Here is a 19,553-nt window from a genome sequence, read left to right as displayed (position 1 = left end):
TTACAGGAAGAGAGGGCAAACCTTTCAACCAAAAAAAAAAGAGAGAGAGGACAAACTTTGTGTCAGTTAAATTACGCTAAGTCAAAATATGTTCATGAGTTTTATTAGGGTTATTCCTTCTAAAATTTTAATGATGAATATATACATGCTTGTAAGTTATAATCGACATGCTTGCGATAATAATAATCAAGTATGCTCGGAATAATACCGTAATGTGGCAAATAATTAAACACTATTTGTTTTAATTTTTTTTCCTTCTACAACAAGAAATATATAATTTAAGCAATACATTTGTTTTGTTTTTTGTTTGTGTGTGTCACAAGTAAGACATTTATTAATTTCTCAAAGTTCTTCAAATTTGGTCTTGCATGCTTGTAGTGATCTTTTGGCATTGAGACTCAACATCGAAATTTTTTAACCCATCTTCTTCACAATAATGTTCTACCTTCATCAATGAAACATATTCCACTTTTTCATGATATCTTGTAGCCATAATCAAGTATAATGAAACAGCAAAAACAGTGACTCCAATCAAGAACCAGCTGAATTGAATATTCACCAATGAAATAGCACGATGAAGAGCCTTTTCATCACTACACCTAACCACAAATTGATCCTCCTCAAGTTTCATGAAACAACCTTTTGGAGCATAACCAGGTGTAAATAGCATAAACCCCATGAACATAAGCCACAAACCTTGGAAGATTATGCTAATAGAACGCACAAAACAAACCAAAAAGCTTTTTGGAAATCCAATTCCCATAAGGGTCATAACCAAACAAATAAAAATCAAAACTTGCAATAAATAATGGTATTGTCCTTCTATACCCATGTGATCTCTTGAATGAAGATGGATAAGAAGAAATTGTTGTGCAAATGCTATAGATGCTAGCAAATGGGTAAGTTCATTTTTTTTAGTTTTAGTAGTACTAGTGGATTTTTTTCTATCAAGAAATATGGCAAATGTTGCATAGGTTAAGAAAGATAAGGCCATGGAGGAATGTTCGAAGTTGTGGAGATGGTTGGAGGGAATTGTTCCATCTTTAGGGTCAAATGGTTGGTGATGAAGTGGAGTAATGAAGAGTTCCATGGCTATGAAGATTATGCAACTTGCCATGATGAAATGAAGTTCCATGTATTTGCTTATTTTGGTTGGAAACCATAGTGTTGATGTGTTGGGTTTTGAAGAGGAACAAACAAAGTGGAGTTTGATGTGGTTGAAGAGGTGCCATAAACCAATTACAAAGAAACCAAACCCCAAAATTTCATGTCCCTCCATATTGCCTAGCCTATTAGGTAAACACAACACAAAATAATATTAATTTAGCTAGCCAATGTCCTTGTTCACCAATGACAATAATAAGCAAACTCTAAAGGGAATTAATATGGTAGTGAATAGTGATAAACTTTGTTGTCACAAAGAGCTTTATCATTCCAAAATCCAAATAAGATGTTTTATAGAGCTAGCTCTTTGCGTGTCTAGATATTGGGAGGGAAATTAGGGAATATAATTATAAATAATGGGGATGAAGTTGGTTGATATGAGATTAAGGTAGATTTGGTATTTTTATAGAATACAAGTGTCCGTATATGAGAGACCACAAGGGACAAAACATGAAACCTCCTTCCACAAGGGAAAAAGTTGTTGTGGTGCGTGTATCATAAGGTAGAAGGTTTGGCATGTTACGCTAAGAAACAATGCACCAAAGTTGAGTTCACAAGGTGCTTTTTCCTTAAGGAAATTTCAGGCCAATGTACATACATATATGCACTAGAATTGTACGATACATAGAGGTTTCATTGGCAATAAATCTATGTGTATGATATAGGGTGTATTCTAATATTGGGAATCGAAAATCACAATATTTTTTGTTGTGAAATATTATATTTTCCTTTTTTGTCTTAGAAAAGATAGTAAATTTTATTATAATTAACTCACATAATTGTGATGTGAGACGTTCATCCTAATATTTGTCAGTTAAACTAGAACATAAGAACTGTGAAACACCACATTTAATCTAATCACGACTTATATTACTTTGTTAAAAAAAATTATTTTGTTGAAGTTTGATTTCTATTAGACTATTTTGAATCTTAACTACATTACATATTGTTTTTCACAATTTAAACTTGACAATTTGATCTATTTATCATCAACATACTGTTCTCATGAATTATCATTAATATGTAAAACATTAAAAGAATTTGGAGAGGTTACAAGTAATAGACAAAATTGTATTTGACCTAAAATTTGAAGAGGTAGCATATATTTAAATCACAGTTTCCTATAAAACCCTTGAGGAATTGATTTAGAATTGGGGTAGTCTTATATTCCGTACAACAGCCGTTAGATTAAAAACCATTAGATTATAAAGCTTTTTAAAATATAATAGTGTTCATAGTTGTTATAGGGAAGCCATATAGCGATGAACAAACATATCACATTAACTATACTGTTGCATATTTATCTTTTTCGGTCCACTAAAAAAGCAAAAGAAGAAAAGACAAAATAAAAGTCTAACAGAGGAAGGTAACATTAATGAATCGTGATACAGTAAATCACGCACTATAGGAGGGGTTAAATTCCACCCTTCCATTTTGATAGTTGTCCAACCCAACTTTATTTAGGGTTAGGGGTAAATAAACGCATATAGTGTGAAGTAGTGTATTGTTGCATATGTAAATTATTTTTTTCAATTTTATGCAGTAGGTAAAACAAGATAATTACTAAGCCGTAGATCTATTTTATTTTTGCATTTCCTATTAAGACAAAAAATAGAAACACGGTAGTTAACAATTTACTTCGAAATTTCTTAGAAGTTTCACAGGGATGTAATGTAAGTAAGCCGTATTCATACGAGGAGTAGAAATTCTTCATAAAAAGAAAATTTAGTATTATTATTTATTAGGTGTTTTTTACAGCATGGAAAACTGTTGAACTGTCTTCCACTTAGGATCCATCTAATAAATTTTCTAATCCGACAGGCCTTTACATTCTTGCTGTATTTTATTTATGAAACACGAGTATGACTGAAAATTGATAGATGTACGCGAAAATCGTTCTACTAAATAAAGATCGTGTTTGTGCTAAATAAAAATCACGTTAATCAACAATTCACTCACACGCTAAATCTAGGATCGCACTAACAAAAATCAAAACCCAGATGACTCAACTAATGAGGAATATGATGCATTTTCATCTAAGTCTGTAGGCTTCTTACTGCTGGTTTTCCTTGATGTTCCATCACTATACTTGCCAAGTATTTTCACCTTCAAACCAACCAACTCAAACAATTCTAATCTTTGATGTTTTGATAAATACATGTCGCCATCCCAGCAAGTCTCAGAAATAATTTCAAGTGCTTTCTCAATCTTGTCTTCAGCTACAAGATTCCCATTTTGCAGTAGGACAAGGTACACATGTTCAGCTGAGGCTTTTCGAATCTGGTTCACAGGAGAGAAAATAAAGTAAACTGAAGTATGAGAAGCCACAAAGCAAGCAAAAAGAGTAAATTGTAAACAAGATCCTATTTGCTTCGTAAGTTATTGCTTTTAAGCTAAAAACAATAAGCCAAATCGTAAACCACATGCTAATGAATATTTGAGAATTACCTTAGGGTACCGATGGCCAAGAAAAGTAAGAAGTTGAGAAAAGGCCCTCATATTGATTGGTTCCGGTACTGAAGCTATATAACCAAGTATTGCAATACCAGCATACAACTTGGAGAAGTCTGTCGATGCCTTTAATTCTATTGCCAGAGAATCCAAAACAGCAGCACAAAAAGTTGGACTATGAGCCTGCAATTACAACTTATAATCAAATGTGTTCTCACGGAAGTCTTGTAAGCATATAAAAGAAAATCAATAAATAGATATCCTATATATTCCCTTTATAACTTGCCGAAACAATATACAAGGTTTTATTTATTTGGTACATTTTCATATTTTTTATATATTATTGTAACGAATATATATATATAGTATACAATTATATCGTGTTAGCTTTTAGGAGCGATCATACTAGCACTTATACACTGATCTCATCAGAACTCCGCTACTTGACCACCAAACTAATGCAAAAATTGACATGAAGAAAAGGAGTACTAGACAACCTACTAACAGGAAAGATGAAAAGTAAACAAAAAAAGCAGGACTAACCTCCATAGTAAGGAATATCTTTTTGCTGAGCAGACTCTCAATGGTCTGGAATACAACACAAGTTCGTAAGTATATGAGAGAGTTCCATATAATAGTCGGTGCAAATTTAATTACATGTAAAGATTTATATTTCACAACAGAAGAGGCATGGAACAAGTATTAAATATACAACATGAAGAAAATAAGCTAACATTTTATGTTGAAAAAATTAATGATTGTTGTTAAGGAAAGCGCTGACCATGATTCTCTATGCTCGAAACATAAAAAATGACGAGGCATTTTTAGGATGCAGATCCTTCAAGGCTTCAACAACAACCCATGGATCAGTAATACTTTGTAGTCAAGTGAATATAGCAAATCATAAGGCCAATAGAGGAAATCTTTAGGTTATATCCTAACTTCCTAAGGTACATGAAACTATTTTTCTTGGGAAGTCACTTGCAGCTTGAAGCTTCTAGGTTTTGAGACACTTAGTAGTGGCATATTTGTCAAAACTAGACTGGAGTAGTCAGTTAGACTGAAGAGCCAGTGATTTGGTCAGATGCTTGGTCTGTTCAGCAACAAAAACTGGTTGATGGGTGAGTCACAGAAGAGGTTGACAGTGGCCCAAGGGAGTTATGAATGGCCGTAGAAGTTCAACCAAGGGATTTGCACGTTGGGGGTGTTGATTTTAAGCTTCTAAAGAGCGCCTCTTTTGCATACATGATTTTTTCCAACCCCACACACCATTTCCCAAAAAAAGGTATCATATAGAACCAAATCTTTTGAATGTTCAGTTAACCAAATCAAGAATAATAAAGCACTGCATAGGAAAGGTAATACCTTTAAAGTGGGCACTATGACTCTGTCACATTTCCTGTATTGTTGGAGAACCCACATGATGTCAACTGATAGCATATACTCCCTGGACGTTCTTGTATTAGGGACTTTAGATTCAACCCCTTCTAGATACTCTAACAGTGCCAAGAGTGACACCCTCTTCAAAGAATCTTGCAAACCACCAATAGATATGACTAAACCTGAGAGCACATATCTGCTATAACAACCAAATTGAAGTAGCTGTACGAAGCGTTGGTAAGTGTAAGAAGGAACCTGCAATAAAATAGTATTTTCTCTCAATAAAAAGTCTATACTATCCACCTCAAATAAAGATGAAACATCTATAAACTCACAGCCCATTTTGCATCTGCTTCCTTCGGAATGATTTCTTCTAACTTTTCTCGGAAAGGTATATATGAAATATAAATAATCTGATTGTACAAAATTCTGTAGAGAACATTTGCTGCTGCTTCTCTCAACTTATCCATCTTCTCTACAGCTTGCTTACAAATTCCTCCAATTAAGTTGGTAGCAAGATTTTCATCGAATAATAAAAGCTCTGCATTGCTTGTGAGCATATTGTCAGTCAAAGGCTGCACTATAGGTTCAATTTCATTTCCATCTGATTTTCCAGACAAGCAACCTGAATTGTCTATCTTACAGAGCATATATGTACATTTTTCAAGGCCATCTAATGCAGCCTCACGAACCCAAGAACCTACATCACCTCTTTTATCAACAGAGTAGTCATCAAGAGCTTTAAATAAACTCGACATCACCTCATTCTTTATAAGAATAAACAGAGAAAAATCTTTCTCTGTGAAAGAGGTAGCAGAATTCTCTCTTCCACTAACTAATGTTTCACATACTGATACAAGCCCTTTGACAGCATTTACTCGTGATTCAGCATCCCTTTCTTCAGGGTTTTCCTGCGCATAGAAAAGCATTTGGGTAACACAATGATCGAACCTGAGATAGTATAGATGTAGCATTTGCAACTGTGTAAAGTACCTCAATTTTACAACAGCCACAAAGCTTCAAAATCACATTTCTCCATTGACTGGCCAATAACTCATATGGGAAAACTCCTATTGCCAATGCAGATCCTCTCCTTACAGCTACATTTGGATCAGTCAACATATTGAGGTACTTCGCTGTCAAATCACTTGTACTTTTATCATCTGAATCTAGTAAGTATGCACGAAAGAAATGTTTCAGGCCTTTAACAGCAGCATTCTGTACATCAAAAGAGGGCTTGTCAAATATATAATGGCCAATGAAAATAGCATTCGCAAATGACATTGACCAAAATTAAATAATGATACAAATAGCCAGTGTCGAAGGGATAGAACAGAACCTGTATTTGAGAATTAGGATGCCTCAAATTCTCATTTAGAGTATCGAGTAAGCTTTTCTTTATCTTTTCTGGTAATGCCACTTTAAATATGGAGATGCATTCAATAAAACGAGAAACAGATGCACGCATTATTTCTCCTCCCTTTCCACGATAAAGCCGTGCTTTCTCAATAGCAGGAACAACACTTGCAAGAGTTTTCTGATTATCTGTCATTGACATTTTCAAATGTCTAAGTTCAGCTAACATCCTAAATATTTTGAAACTAATTAACTTCAATAAAGATACATTTTACTGTGATCATTAGTTGGTAAGATACACATGCCTAAAAATATCTGTCATTGACATTTTCAAATGTCTAAGTTCAGCTAACATCCTAAATATTTTGAAACTAATTAACTTCAATGCAGATACATTTTACTGTGATCATTAGTTGGTAAGATACACATGCCTGAAAATTTCTGTATATGGATTATTGATCCTCAATCACTAGGCCATCTATCAGCCCAAGACTTTTATTCTTTTGCTTCTCATGTTAAGGAATGAAGTCAAATATTATTCCAGCATTAGCAGGTTTTTCCAAAAAAGTATTTTTTGTTTGAAAATTGGGATAAATAATATTCTCCTTCAATACTTAGTTGGACAACAAAAGAAAACTAAACCAGCTAATGGTTCTGAAATAAATTTGCATAGCTCTGAAGTCATGCATGCACTTCAAATTCAGATGGGAAATCAGCAGCATTAGTGCTTGACAAATGCTAAGAACTATGGGAGGAGGGGGGGAGATAAAATGAAAATATTGGTGTCACTATCCTGAATAGTTTGTGTACTTATATGCATAAAATAAGACTAAGGTTCCAAGTGTATATAAGTGAAAGCCTAGCCAACAGTTCAATAGTCCTATAACACAGGCACAATATAGACAATTATCAAAACAGAACCAGTCTGGCCAAACAATATTATTTTTGTATGTATCTAATGTGGGTTTTCAAAAATTGTTTGAAGTTCCAGCAGCTGAAGAAACAATTAAGTTTCACACCGACATGTGAATGTGAAACTGTAAAAGGCTGCACCACTTGGAAATCACCTCTTCGATTTCAGTACACAAGATTAAAATATAGACTAGGCATGCAAGGCTTGTATAACAGAAATACATCAACATAGAGAAAATGAAATTCAATAACAAATGCCTCCTTTTCATTTTTGTTTCTGTTTTTATAGAATAAATTTATTTCACTTCCATTACTAGCAGGAAATAGCATAATCAAAAGTTGTGAAATAGCAACCTGAGGGAAGAACATAATTGCATTGATGTAAAGCAAAAACAAGTTCCCCAGTTGCCAATGTTGAACCATGACGCATGCACAAATCAGATGAAAGAGTACAAGGGATTAACTTATCCATGACAGCACTCGCAAAATACTGAGGGTCGTATTTTACAAGAAAAGAGAGGGCCTCTGCAGCAAGTTCTCGCAAGCTTTTATCCTGAAGATGTAATTTCGAAGTCACTTAAAACATATCAAGAAAATTGAATATCAGGAGGAAGCAACAAAAATAACAAGAAACTGTCAGCAAATACCAGAATTTGCACAAAGATATGCCAAAAATATATACAAAATGAATATGCCAAAAATATATACAAAATGACTAGGAATAGTAAAATTATAAAGTAACAAAAAGATGAAAATAATCAAACTTAGAACGTTAAACCATCACAAAATGAGCCTCCTCTGTTACCAGTGAACTGTTGCAGGCCATTGTCAGGAAAGTTTTGATGATGTGGTGTGTCATTTGGAAATGAGCAAAGTCTTGCAAAGGAGCTCAAGTGAGATTAATCGAAGCTGGCTAGCTTTAGCAAAAAAAATCGAAGCTGGTTCAATGAGAGCATTCTGTTTTTTTCCTTCATAAAACATTGTAGAGTATCTTAGATTAACTTTCATATTAGTATCCATATTTCCTTATGTCTCGTGGTTTAATTCTTTATTTAATAAGGATTAGAAGTCTAGTATTAGTGTAAACAAGGATTAGTGTTTTGCATTTTGTAACAGCACCCAATATAAATATAATTTTATTATTTTGTGTAGTCTGTTTCCACTCTTTATATCTAAAGGACCCAACCTATAACCTCAACAATCCTTACAAAAGCTTCTATCTATTCAGCGTACACAAATCAGGCCAGAGTGGCATATGACCTTCATTTAGAAAGTACCACAAATTCATAATGCAAGGGCAATTAGAGTCACTATGTTAGCAGTAGAATTAGCAAGAGTGAGAGAGAGAGAGAGAGAGAGAGAGAGAGAGAGAGAGATTTAATTGGAGCATACCCAGTGACAAATTTTTCTGTCCAGCAGATCACTCACAAATGGAATAAGGTATCCTTCATATTGAGCGATGGAGTCGGCAACATGAAGATAAGAGTTTGCTCGAGAAGAAAGTGAAAAATAATCTGCAGTATTCACAATGTCAATGCCATGAGGATAATTCCCTTGTCTTCCAACATTCTCCTGAAAAGCAGCTGCTGCTGCTCTTCTGCAGTTAACCTAATTATCACAGCCTCACAGGTCAGTTAGCCATTCTATTTACAAGGAGTGAATCATTCTGAAGCAAATCATGTCATGAGAAGGGCATAAAATATATAAGGACCTCACGGTCATAGCATGCCACTGTTAAGAGGTGTGGAGCAAGCTCCTCTAAGATGTTCCTCATATCTGTGTGATAATATGCCCGTCCAAATGCCCAGCATACATATGCAGCAGCATCACGTACATGAGACCCTACACTGTGCGGACCTCTCCGAACATCGTAATGTAGTGCCTGATAAAAAATATGCTTATTATTTCCACTGTCACCTAGCATTTATCTCTCAAAAGATGTCGAAGTTGTCCCTAGTTTCAGGTGTAGGTTTCAAAATAAATAAAATACTTTGAACAAATAAATAAAAAGCCAAACATTTTGAAGCCCGGAATCCTACATTTATAAACTTATAGATATAGTTGTTTGTAAATACTATATAGCACCTTCACAACAACGGGAACAACTTTGGGAAGACTAGCAGGTAAGAGCAAGCCTCTACGAGCAAGCTCAGCCAAAGCTAAGCAGCCTCCATGCCATGAACCATCGCCCTGAAAAAAGTATTAAATTTGAGCTATGACACTGGAACTGGACAATGATACTGAATAAATTTGATGTTTAATTAGTGCTTGTTGTGATGAACTCAAACACAATTTTCCAGAAAATCAGAAAATCAGCAAGGATGCTTTATGAAACTCCTACAAAGAATAAATTGTGTCCAAACTACCAAATGCTCGTACTTTTTCTTCCTATTAACTAATCCTTGCTTACATCATTTATTAGGAATACCTAACTGCTACGTAACTGAATAACTACACAACTGCCTACATAGCTTCCACATGCTACATCCTACACCCTCTTCTGGAATATACCTTCCAGATAGGAGAGTCATTGTTTTTTCAGTCCCATCAGACAACTAGTTAACATAGTAAAACTTCTGCAATACTTGTAAGTTGTATAAACCTAGGTGAATGTGAATTTAATTAGTAAATTATGATGGTCAGGAACATGTATAAACAAAAGCATCATACCTAAGTGAATATGAATTTAATTAGTAAATTATGAAGGTCGGAAACTTGTACAAACAATAGTATCATACCTCACCAGGTGAAAACAGCTCCAAAACAGAGGATAAAACCTCCTCAGAGAGGGAAGATGTCAAATGTGAAGTTATGCGACCAATACCTTTCGCTGCAGACCAACGGACAACAGTATCCTACAATCCAATGCCAACATTTATTTAGTAATAGAAAGAAAAACTATAACAGATGAAGAAAACATAATCAGCTTAAGTAGCTCTTAATGAATTCATGAGATGTTTAAACAACGGTTTATCATAAGCAATGGTTTATCTGCCATCAGCACATTTGATAGTTCACTTAATCAAATTCCCTACAAGCCCTCCTTGCATTCAGGTGATCTACAGTATAGAAAAACTAGTAAAGAATAAGGTGTAAATCAAGGATGTTTAAACAACGGTTTATCACAAGCAATGGTTTATCTGTCATCTGTCATCAGCACATTTGACAGTTCACTTAATCAAATTCCCTACAAGCCCTCCTTGCACTCAGGTGATCTACAGTATAGAAAAACTAGTAAAGAATGAGGTGTAAATCAAGGATGTATTAATACTTAACAAAAGGGTGATTAATTGAGGGATTGAATTTATATGATATCTTACTGTTAGTTGGGAGTCTAATTGTAGAGTAATTGACTAACAATGAGGCTGTCAAACAGGAGATAAACTGTGGATGTTACAACTCACTGCCATCGATTGCGGATGGCAGAAAGCCGAAAATCTGTTATTTGAATCCTCCAAACCCACCATGGTGCTGCCATCCTTCACAAATTGGCCGCCGCAGTTGTTAAAAAATCCACCACCGCAATCCACCATGGCCAATATTTGACAACACTTATACAACTCCAGTACTATCTTTGTGTGAAAGGTGGTCAGGTTTTGGAAATATACAAAGAACATGCAGATAACTATTTGTAAGTTGTATTGAAACAAAATAATTAATTATAAACTGAAAGATAGTCATATTGCAGGACTCTGTCAGAGAATTATAAGGTTCAAACTATGTCAACAGTGCTCTAGTACTACGTCAGAGAACAACTCATCTGAATAAATCATATAGTTAAGATCCCTAGAATAATTTTGATAGAGTAGTGCTATTTCATCCAACATTACAATCTACAAAAACAAATCACAAAAGGCATGTTTCAGGATCTAAGGAAACCAGCATAAATACAGGGTCCGGCAATAATACAATATAAAGCTCTACAACACAACCAAATCAGGAGCAGACATTTGTTATTGGATAGACTTATCTATTTGAGTAACTCTAACATGTCAAAGCTGACTAACATTTAAGTCCTTATATGCAACAATGCTTAACCAAGCCGGTTTGTAGGACCAGTTGCATCGCACATATCAGCATTATTTCACATCTAATGCAAGTTCATATAACAAATAAACATCTTTCAGCAGAGTAATTACAGCTTTCAATAGCTTACATGACTCCTTTATACAAACTATTTACAGAGATATCAAGCCATCCATTCCCTTTCAGATGTATCATCATTGACATGGACTTAGACTCCTGAGCAACTTAGTACTAAGTGAAACACATAATTCATTATAATAATCTCACCCTTTAGACATACCATATCCCTCAAACCAGATAGCAATGTCTCAATGATCTCTTCAACATTTTCTGGAACATCCATATCCTCATCTTCTACGTCATCTGTAATTTCAATTGAGTTGGAGTAATTGTCGTTCACACCCAAATTGGACTGATTAGGTTTACTGGATGTATTCAAAGAAACATTTAGTTTGACAGTTCTTCCCTGCATGATATGCATAGAATCGTCAAGGGAAGAAAATGGTGGCAGATATTAAGCTTCTACAGTTGTTTATAATTAGTCAACAACAACTAATATACAACTGTCCTCCTAAAAGTAAGCTATAATACTATTATATTTGTTGCTCTTTTTTAGTAACACTGATGAGAATTTATATATAAAAAAAAAAGTAATACTAATGAGAACCAAACACTGGAGTATAAATTTATGTGGTTGATACAGTTAGCTTTTATCAAGGGCTCAAACAACTAAATTCAAAGTTTAAGTCTGAAGTTTGGTTCAACTAGTTGACTCGGGTGTGTAACATGATAAAATACTTTTGTTTAATTGTATATCAAATTTTTAAGAGGACCAATTATCCCACATAGTACCATGGTCAAATTGCCCAAGGGATCTATGAGTTAACCTCTTCATATTTCCATTATCAACAATTGCTCCAATTTCATCCACCAAGTTTTGTTTCAAATTCTACATCAAGTTCTTGTCTTGACTAACGGTAAAAGCACTAGTTATTTTGTTGGCACAACATGCATTTCTGGATAATGCATATAACTTTAGTTAATTAGTTCCTGTGATTTAACTGCCAGCTCAAAGTACAAATAAACAAAATATGTATAATTGTACTTGCAAGTAGGCAGAAAAAAAAGTGTCTTCAAACATAAGATATAAGATTCCATCAAACTGGAATTAGATAAAATCTAACCGTATAACGCCATGAGGGTAAACGATGAGGAAGGGAAGTAAGCCCAATCCTTTGGGTGAACTTCATCAGATATTTGCGGAGCAATGGACTTCGAGCTGCATTTGAGGACTTGTACAACATTGAAGTGTCATTCCAAACGACAGGAATTACATCATGCAAGAGATTTCGACTGCCTACCTGCTTATAGATTTAGGTTATAACAATTAGAATCGTTAAAGGCAACGAAGACAGTTTTTAGTTATGACTGCTCTGATTAAATACTTGAAAACAAAGCTAAACATGATGGCTTGTCTCCTCCACAAGCTAACTGGAGTGTTCAATCAATTTGAATCATGATGATGGCATATCAATTTGCATGAAAAATATATTATCAATTTGTAACATTATTGGGTTTAAGTGAAGAAGGAGAAAAGAAAAGAGAAAAAATAATTCAGAATAGTATAACATTGACTTGATACATTATCAAGTCAAAATAAAATACTAACCCAATAGTATTATTTACACTCATAATAGACTCCCAATCCTTGTTAATTAAAAAAGGTAAAATAGCTTCATAAAGATAACACAAAAGCATTAAAAATAAGATAACGTTCCTGACAAATAAAACCCCAAAACATAAGGTAACAAATTATCACTAAAATAACATAATTAACCTAATCTACTATGCATCATTATCTCCAAAAATATTTAGCTGATATTCCAATACTCCCACTCAAGCTAAATTTTACTAATCTTAAAGGTTGTTACAAATGAATACGTTAAATAAAAAAGAAGCTAAGAAGATATTTAGGTAGTTAATCCCAACGTTTCCCGGCGAGATCCCGTGCGGTGCAGTGCCTAACCGCGACGGCGTGATCCGCAACAGCGTACAAGACCCCAGTGATATCCCGCTATCCCGGCGTAGTTAATCTCAATGTTTTCCAGCGAGATCCCGCTATTAATTCTTCTATGTTTTGTTGTTTCTACTTTCACCTAAAAAGAAGAGGAAGAAGAATATGCTGACGAATATGATGTTTACTTTTTATTCCTATGCTAGAACATTCATTTGAGTTTTAATATTTAGTTATTTTATTACTCTGTTTTAACATTCATTTGACTTTTGTTGGTATTTCAATGTATGTTTTGGCTAAGAGTAAGACTTGTGGATTTTTATTACTAATTATGAATGTTTTAGAATTTGATTCATTTGTTAATTTTGCATTAAATATAGGTTTATATAGTATTATTCGTGTAATTTGTCCAAAAAATAACAGTCATCCTGCCTATCCCAGAACCTGCTATCCCACTTTTGGGGTTGGCCACGACGCACCACTATAGAAAGATAGGTATATAAGTCAAACAGATGAGTATCTCGCACCGCGACGCATGGCTGGAAAATAACTAAGGGATGAGGTATATAAGTCAAACAGATGAGTATCTATAGAAAGATAGCTCAATTAGACAGCTGAAACGATAATAAGCCAAACAGAAATTTCTTGGCAAGCAATCAGGCATGATAAGGCCTAAACTTCTCCGAACAACCTCCGGAAGCTTCGATTCAAACAGCAGTAATATTTAGGAGACCCTAAAACTCAAAATTGAAATTAAGGCCAATAAATACGATTGCTAACAAGATTCATAGAAATAAAGTAACACAATAATTAAACAATAATAGATGATCCCTAAAATAATAGAATTATCCTTATCTGTCATACATATCATCATTCTCTCCCTCAACAAAATTTTGAAGAAATTCTAACATAAATAATGGTGAAAAACACTTGCACTGGATGGTATACATGAAAGTTAAAACAAACCTTGAAAATAGCAGCCAGTGCATTAATGACACCAAGTAATTGGAAATGCTGGAGTAAATCTTCAGTTGCAGAAGACATGACCTCATGTGTCCACGTGACAAAGCTGAAGCAATTAGAAAAGTCAGTTTATGCAGCAACGGTAAGGTGATTCAGTTCTCAGATTTTAACATGATGATTAGTGAAACAATAGCTTCTATACAACACAAATGCAGGCATGAATACAAGCCTCAACATGCCTGAGAGTGATAACACGTTAACACAGAACTGTTGTGATTTGCGAACTTGTGCTGTAAAACATAGACATATCAAGATAGTCAACAATTTTTTTTCTTATATTCGTCAACATGAGCAAAAAAAAACTAAATAATGAATTAATGATTTAAGCAAAGCTTTCATTGTTACGAAACTTTCCTTAAATACCAGTATCTAACAAATGTGGTTACGTGCAATCGCTTCCATGTTCTCAAATTATTAGCAGTGTGTGCATGTCATGTCATGTTCGGTGTCAGTGTTTGTGTCAATACTTCATAGCTAAGAGGGTGTTTGAATGAACATCTTAATTAAGCAATTGTCGTATCATATTAAAGCTATGTATAAGCTCTTTCTAGGATCAAAGAGGGAATGGAAATGAACTCTACAATCTACATAAACTCCATATGAACTTTTCCAATAAGCTATCTTGGAGAGCTTACTAAAATAAGATGTAAATAGCTTATGGACATGTCGTAAGTTACTTTAATAAGCTCTTCCAAGCACTTTGTGCTTATACTACATATAAATCCAAATAAACTTTTCCAAATAACTTCTAAATAAGCTATAAAGGCAATTGAATAAACCTCATAAAGGCTTTTGGCATATCTGGACGAGTAAGTAGCCTTGAGAGCACAAGTCCAGCCATAGTACGCATAGGCCCAGCAGCTGAAAGATAATCCTTACAAAACCCTATTATCTTCAACACAAGAGGTACAAGCTCAAACTCAGTTAAATTATCACTGCTTGCAATGCTAGTATCAACACTAGATATATCAAAAGGAACCAAAACAAGTATATAAAGCCACAGCAATATCACGCATTTAGTTTCCATTTCACCGGTGCTTTCTTCTCTCAGTGACGAAACCGAATTCGTGTGGTGACACTTTTCAAGTAGAGAAACCGCAAGTTCCAGATCAGAAACTTGATGAGGAAAAAACCTAATCACTGATTTGTAACCGCAAACTGTAACTACTGAATAAACAATTATGCAGATTGGATTTATTATTTCGAGAATTTCATCTGAAATTACACCGAGTTCGATTGTTCTTGAACGAATAATGTTCATCATTGGTGGAATTATGCTTTCGAGGTAAGGTTCTAGAAGTTGACCTTGCTCTTGATACTTATCCATCTGCAAGAACAATGTCAACGAAAGTCGTTATTCACGAATGTGAACGAAAACCGCACGAAATTCTTAATGTGAAAATGAAAGAAAGTAGAATACTTACAATGGATCTGATTTTGTGAGCGGAAGAAGGATCGGAGACACGGGAATTGGAAACGGTGTCGTCGAGGAATGATTTGACGAGGTTCCATTCTTGAAGGAAATACTTTTGAAGAACACTTTCCTTGGTATCAAACTCGTCGTCTTCCAGATTCATCGTCGCTAGAACTGTTTCTTCTTTCGATTCTTCCATTTTCTGCCACCAACTTCTTACACACTTCTCTGCTAAAACACTACTATTGCTGATATCGTTTATCCTATTTAAAACCCTCGTATCATTTAAATTATCAAATTAAGAAATGTTCAGTAATAATCAAATTTCATATATTTTTCCCGTTTATGGATCCGGTGTACAAATTTGAAATTTTAAAACAATTATATGCTTTTTTGGTGGAAACTTTTGAAAATCATTATTTTAACTATACAATAAAAATCAACGGCGAGCAATGTAGTTTGAATAACAAAGCAAGTAATATAAATCGTTAATTATTAAATTAATGATTATAATATCAATGATTAATTTATCTATTTTATTAATTTTTCATTTTAAATTAACTAAATCTTTAAAATACTAAATACTGATTCAATTCATCAAATAAGTACTAAAATAATAAATAGCAAATACTCAATTCAATCCATTAAATTGTGCACTCCTATGGACATTATATTCCATTTTATGATTCGGATTCACTTAGTTGCACATTCATACAATTTATCGTGTTGATAAATCTCAGTTGTTAATATGTAATTCAACGATTCTAACACAATATTCATCTCATTAATTTTACATAGTATTATATCTCAACTATACATTTTTGCACTTTGTCGAAATTCCAAAATAATAGAGTTTTTTTAAATGGTAATTGTTTGATTGCTTTCATAGTTGACTAAAATTATTTTATTCTTTCAGCATTACCGTGAGTATTGTATTAAAAAATTAATATAACAAAATAAAATAAAATATTTATTTTATTAAATTACATTTTTATTATTGGTGTTGTTGTTGTTTTATGATAACTATATGTCTATTTTTTACTATAATCAATATTTTAGAAGAAATTAATGCAATAATAATTGAACTGTACAATTGAAAAAATATAATAAAAGCTACATTAAAATTGAAAATGACTTTATTTTTACTAAATTAAAACACATGAAGATTTTAAAATTTAAGCTACAATTATGTTTCTTTAGTATCTGTTTTTATGGAGGAAAAATAAATTGGAGAAGCCACACTCTCGTAAATTTCAAGGAGAATTATAATTATATTAAGTATTTATAAGAAAATTTAACAAATCTGTGGATAGCATAACTTGAAATTTAAAGGGATTAAAAGTTTAGATGAAATTATTCATATTTTTTCCAACTTAATTAAAAAATTGGATTTAAACTTAACACTAAAATACCCTAAGTTAAAACTCTTAAGAGAAAATATTATCATCTATTATAATTATATTCAGTTCAATAAATTATTTTTACGTTGCACGCTAATGATATTTTATACAAAGAAAAAATCACTCACAAATGTTGGCGTAGAAGATTGATTATCTCAAGACCGACCCAGCATATTATGAGACCTAAAGCGAAATTATCATTGTCTTTTCAAAGTTAATAAATAAATTATTAATATTTTATTTAATAATCATATAATTTTCTTTTGCTGAAATCACGACATTTTCAAATTAATTTTCTCTAAATTTTTTTTAAAATAAAATAAGATATTTTAACTGTTTTACAGCAACATAAAAACTTATCTAGAATTTTCTATCTTTTAGTTGAAGAAAAAAAAATAAAGTTTATATGTTTACTACATATCTCTTGTGATTTCTCAATTTATATTTCTTCAATCTCTACCACTTTTATTAGTCACTTTACTTGTACATAATATCATTAAATAATTTACAACAAAAATAAAATATTTTATCTAAATAGAAAGTATAAAAAAAAAGTGTTTTAAAAATTAATCTTTAGTAAAATCTATATCAATAAGTTTAACAATATTTTTTTTCTACCAATAAATCTCTCAATCAAATGTGTATAAAGTATCAATATTTTCAATTTTAGTAATTTATCTATAAATCTTATGCGATTCAATAAAAATTTCAGCTAAACTTAATTCACATGTTTGAGTTAACATTTATATTATATATTATTTATTAAATTAATATCGTATAATATTTTTTTTATCATGAATAATAATTAAAGTTTGATTTAATATTTATTGAGATAATATTAAATTTATATAAAATTTTATTTGTTTTAATTTTTAGAATAATAATATGTGAGACATTTTTATTAAGTTAAAGAAAATTAGGCCTAAACTAAAAATTTTGATTTTTCAGGAGGCCACTTTACTTTTTAAAAAACGTGAAAAATGTTTTTATCCAATCAGTGAGCAATTAATTAATTACATATTTAAATCATTTAGGATATTTAGTTTTAAAATTATTGTCGTAAATGATTATGATGTATTAGTAATATACATTTTTTTTTTACATTTATTGTGTATAACAATTAAATTAAAAAATATGTATTTATTTATTTATTTTATCTTTAAAATTTTCTTACCTTTTTTCATTTGTTTAACCTAATAAAATAAAATTTAATTTATTATGGAATAAAAAAAAGGGTTTTTGATTATAATATCCCCTTTTTTTGTTTTTTAATACCAATCTACCCTACTTTGAAATGAATATACCAATCTGCCTACTTTTTTGCCCCAGAAGCAAGTCGCATCCTGGGGCTGCGACCTCTTGAAAGAATTTTTTTTTAACTGCAACAGATGGTCGCATCCTGGGGATGCGACCTCCCACTTGGGAATTTTTTTTTTTTTGAATTTTTGGTGGATAAAATAATATATTTATCATATTTAATAATAATAATGGGTATATTAATAATTAGTATAATAATAAAAATAATAATAATAATAATTTTAATAATAATAATAAAATAAAAATACTTTTATTATTTAATAAAATAAAAATACTTTTATTTTAATATTATATATTCTTTTATTGTTGAATTTTGTTATTTATTATTAGATATATTATATTTATTATTATTAAATATTTTAAAAATAATTATAACATTAAAAAATACAAATTATTGTTATAAATAATTAAAATAATTAATTTAATATTATTATATAACTTTTAATAATTATTATAATAAAAAAACAATAATAATAATAAAAAGAAAATTCTATTAATACAATAAAATAAAATTACATTAAATTAAAAGAAATATACATTAAAAAAAAGAAAAAATACTACAAATAAAAAATTACATCAAAGAAAATTAATTATTGTCATCTAAATGACCTCCAGTTCCACATCTACGCGGTCGTCGAACTCGTCTAGCTCTCTGAACAACTTGAGGTTGTTGTGGTTGATCCTCGTTGTAATCTGTTTGTGGATTAGAACCACTACCACCTGCTTCCGTATAATTTTGAGTTTCGACATTATACATAGAATCAAAAGCCGCAAAAGCCGACTCAGGAGTTGTGCAATGAGTACCAAACAAATTATAGAAAATTCCGCTCTCGGTCGGATTAATGGGAGAGGGTATTGTTGGCACTGGCACTGAAGGAACGTAGTATTGAGTCGGTATATCTGCAGCTTCATGAAAATGTTGTGGTGATGAGAAAGACGGTGTTTGGTGCATGATATTTTGTTGTGGGATTGATTGAGGCATAGAGTGAACATCAGGATATGTTGAAGGTTGCAAACGTGGATCGCGCATGTATCTTTCCACAGATATGTATAATTTAGTGTGATGCGTGAACCAATTCATATATTCGTTAGTGTG

General features: G+C 32.3%; 2 protein-coding genes across 2 annotated transcripts; both read right to left on the bottom strand.

Moving 5' to 3' along the window:
* Nucleotides 1–215: 215 nt before the first annotated feature.
* Nucleotides 216–1,535, bottom strand: LOC101490916 (uncharacterized). Its single transcript, XM_004497099.4, has one exon. It carries the CDS (start codon nucleotides 1,277–1,279, stop codon nucleotides 353–355), a length of 927 nt encoding a protein of 308 aa, XP_004497156.1. The 5' UTR covers nucleotides 1,280–1,535; the 3' UTR covers nucleotides 216–352.
* Nucleotides 1,536–3,045: 1,510 nt separating this feature from the next.
* LOC101490591 (tubulin-folding cofactor D) lies at nucleotides 3,046–16,102 on the bottom strand. The gene is made up of 17 exons (XM_004497098.4): nucleotides 15,751–16,102; nucleotides 15,106–15,653; nucleotides 14,270–14,372; nucleotides 12,474–12,650; nucleotides 11,570–11,755; nucleotides 10,002–10,118; nucleotides 9,349–9,453; nucleotides 8,975–9,145; nucleotides 8,656–8,871; nucleotides 7,618–7,816; nucleotides 6,335–6,540; nucleotides 5,989–6,213; nucleotides 5,331–5,906; nucleotides 4,981–5,250; nucleotides 4,159–4,203; nucleotides 3,613–3,798; nucleotides 3,046–3,444 (listed from the first exon to the last, which is right to left on the bottom strand). Exons 1-17 carry the CDS (start codon nucleotides 15,937–15,939, stop codon nucleotides 3,154–3,156), a joined length of 3,810 nt encoding a protein of 1,269 aa, XP_004497155.1. The 5' UTR covers nucleotides 15,940–16,102; the 3' UTR covers nucleotides 3,046–3,153.
* Between the last annotated feature and the right edge of the window lie 3,451 nt (nucleotides 16,103–19,553).

Source organism: Cicer arietinum, chromosome 4 (assembly GCF_000331145.2).
Source record: "Cicer arietinum cultivar CDC Frontier isolate Library 1 chromosome 4, Cicar.CDCFrontier_v2.0, whole genome shotgun sequence".
Classification (NCBI taxonomy): Eukaryota; Viridiplantae; Streptophyta; class Magnoliopsida; order Fabales; family Fabaceae; genus Cicer; species Cicer arietinum.
This window is presented reverse-complemented; position numbering and strand designations above follow the sequence as displayed.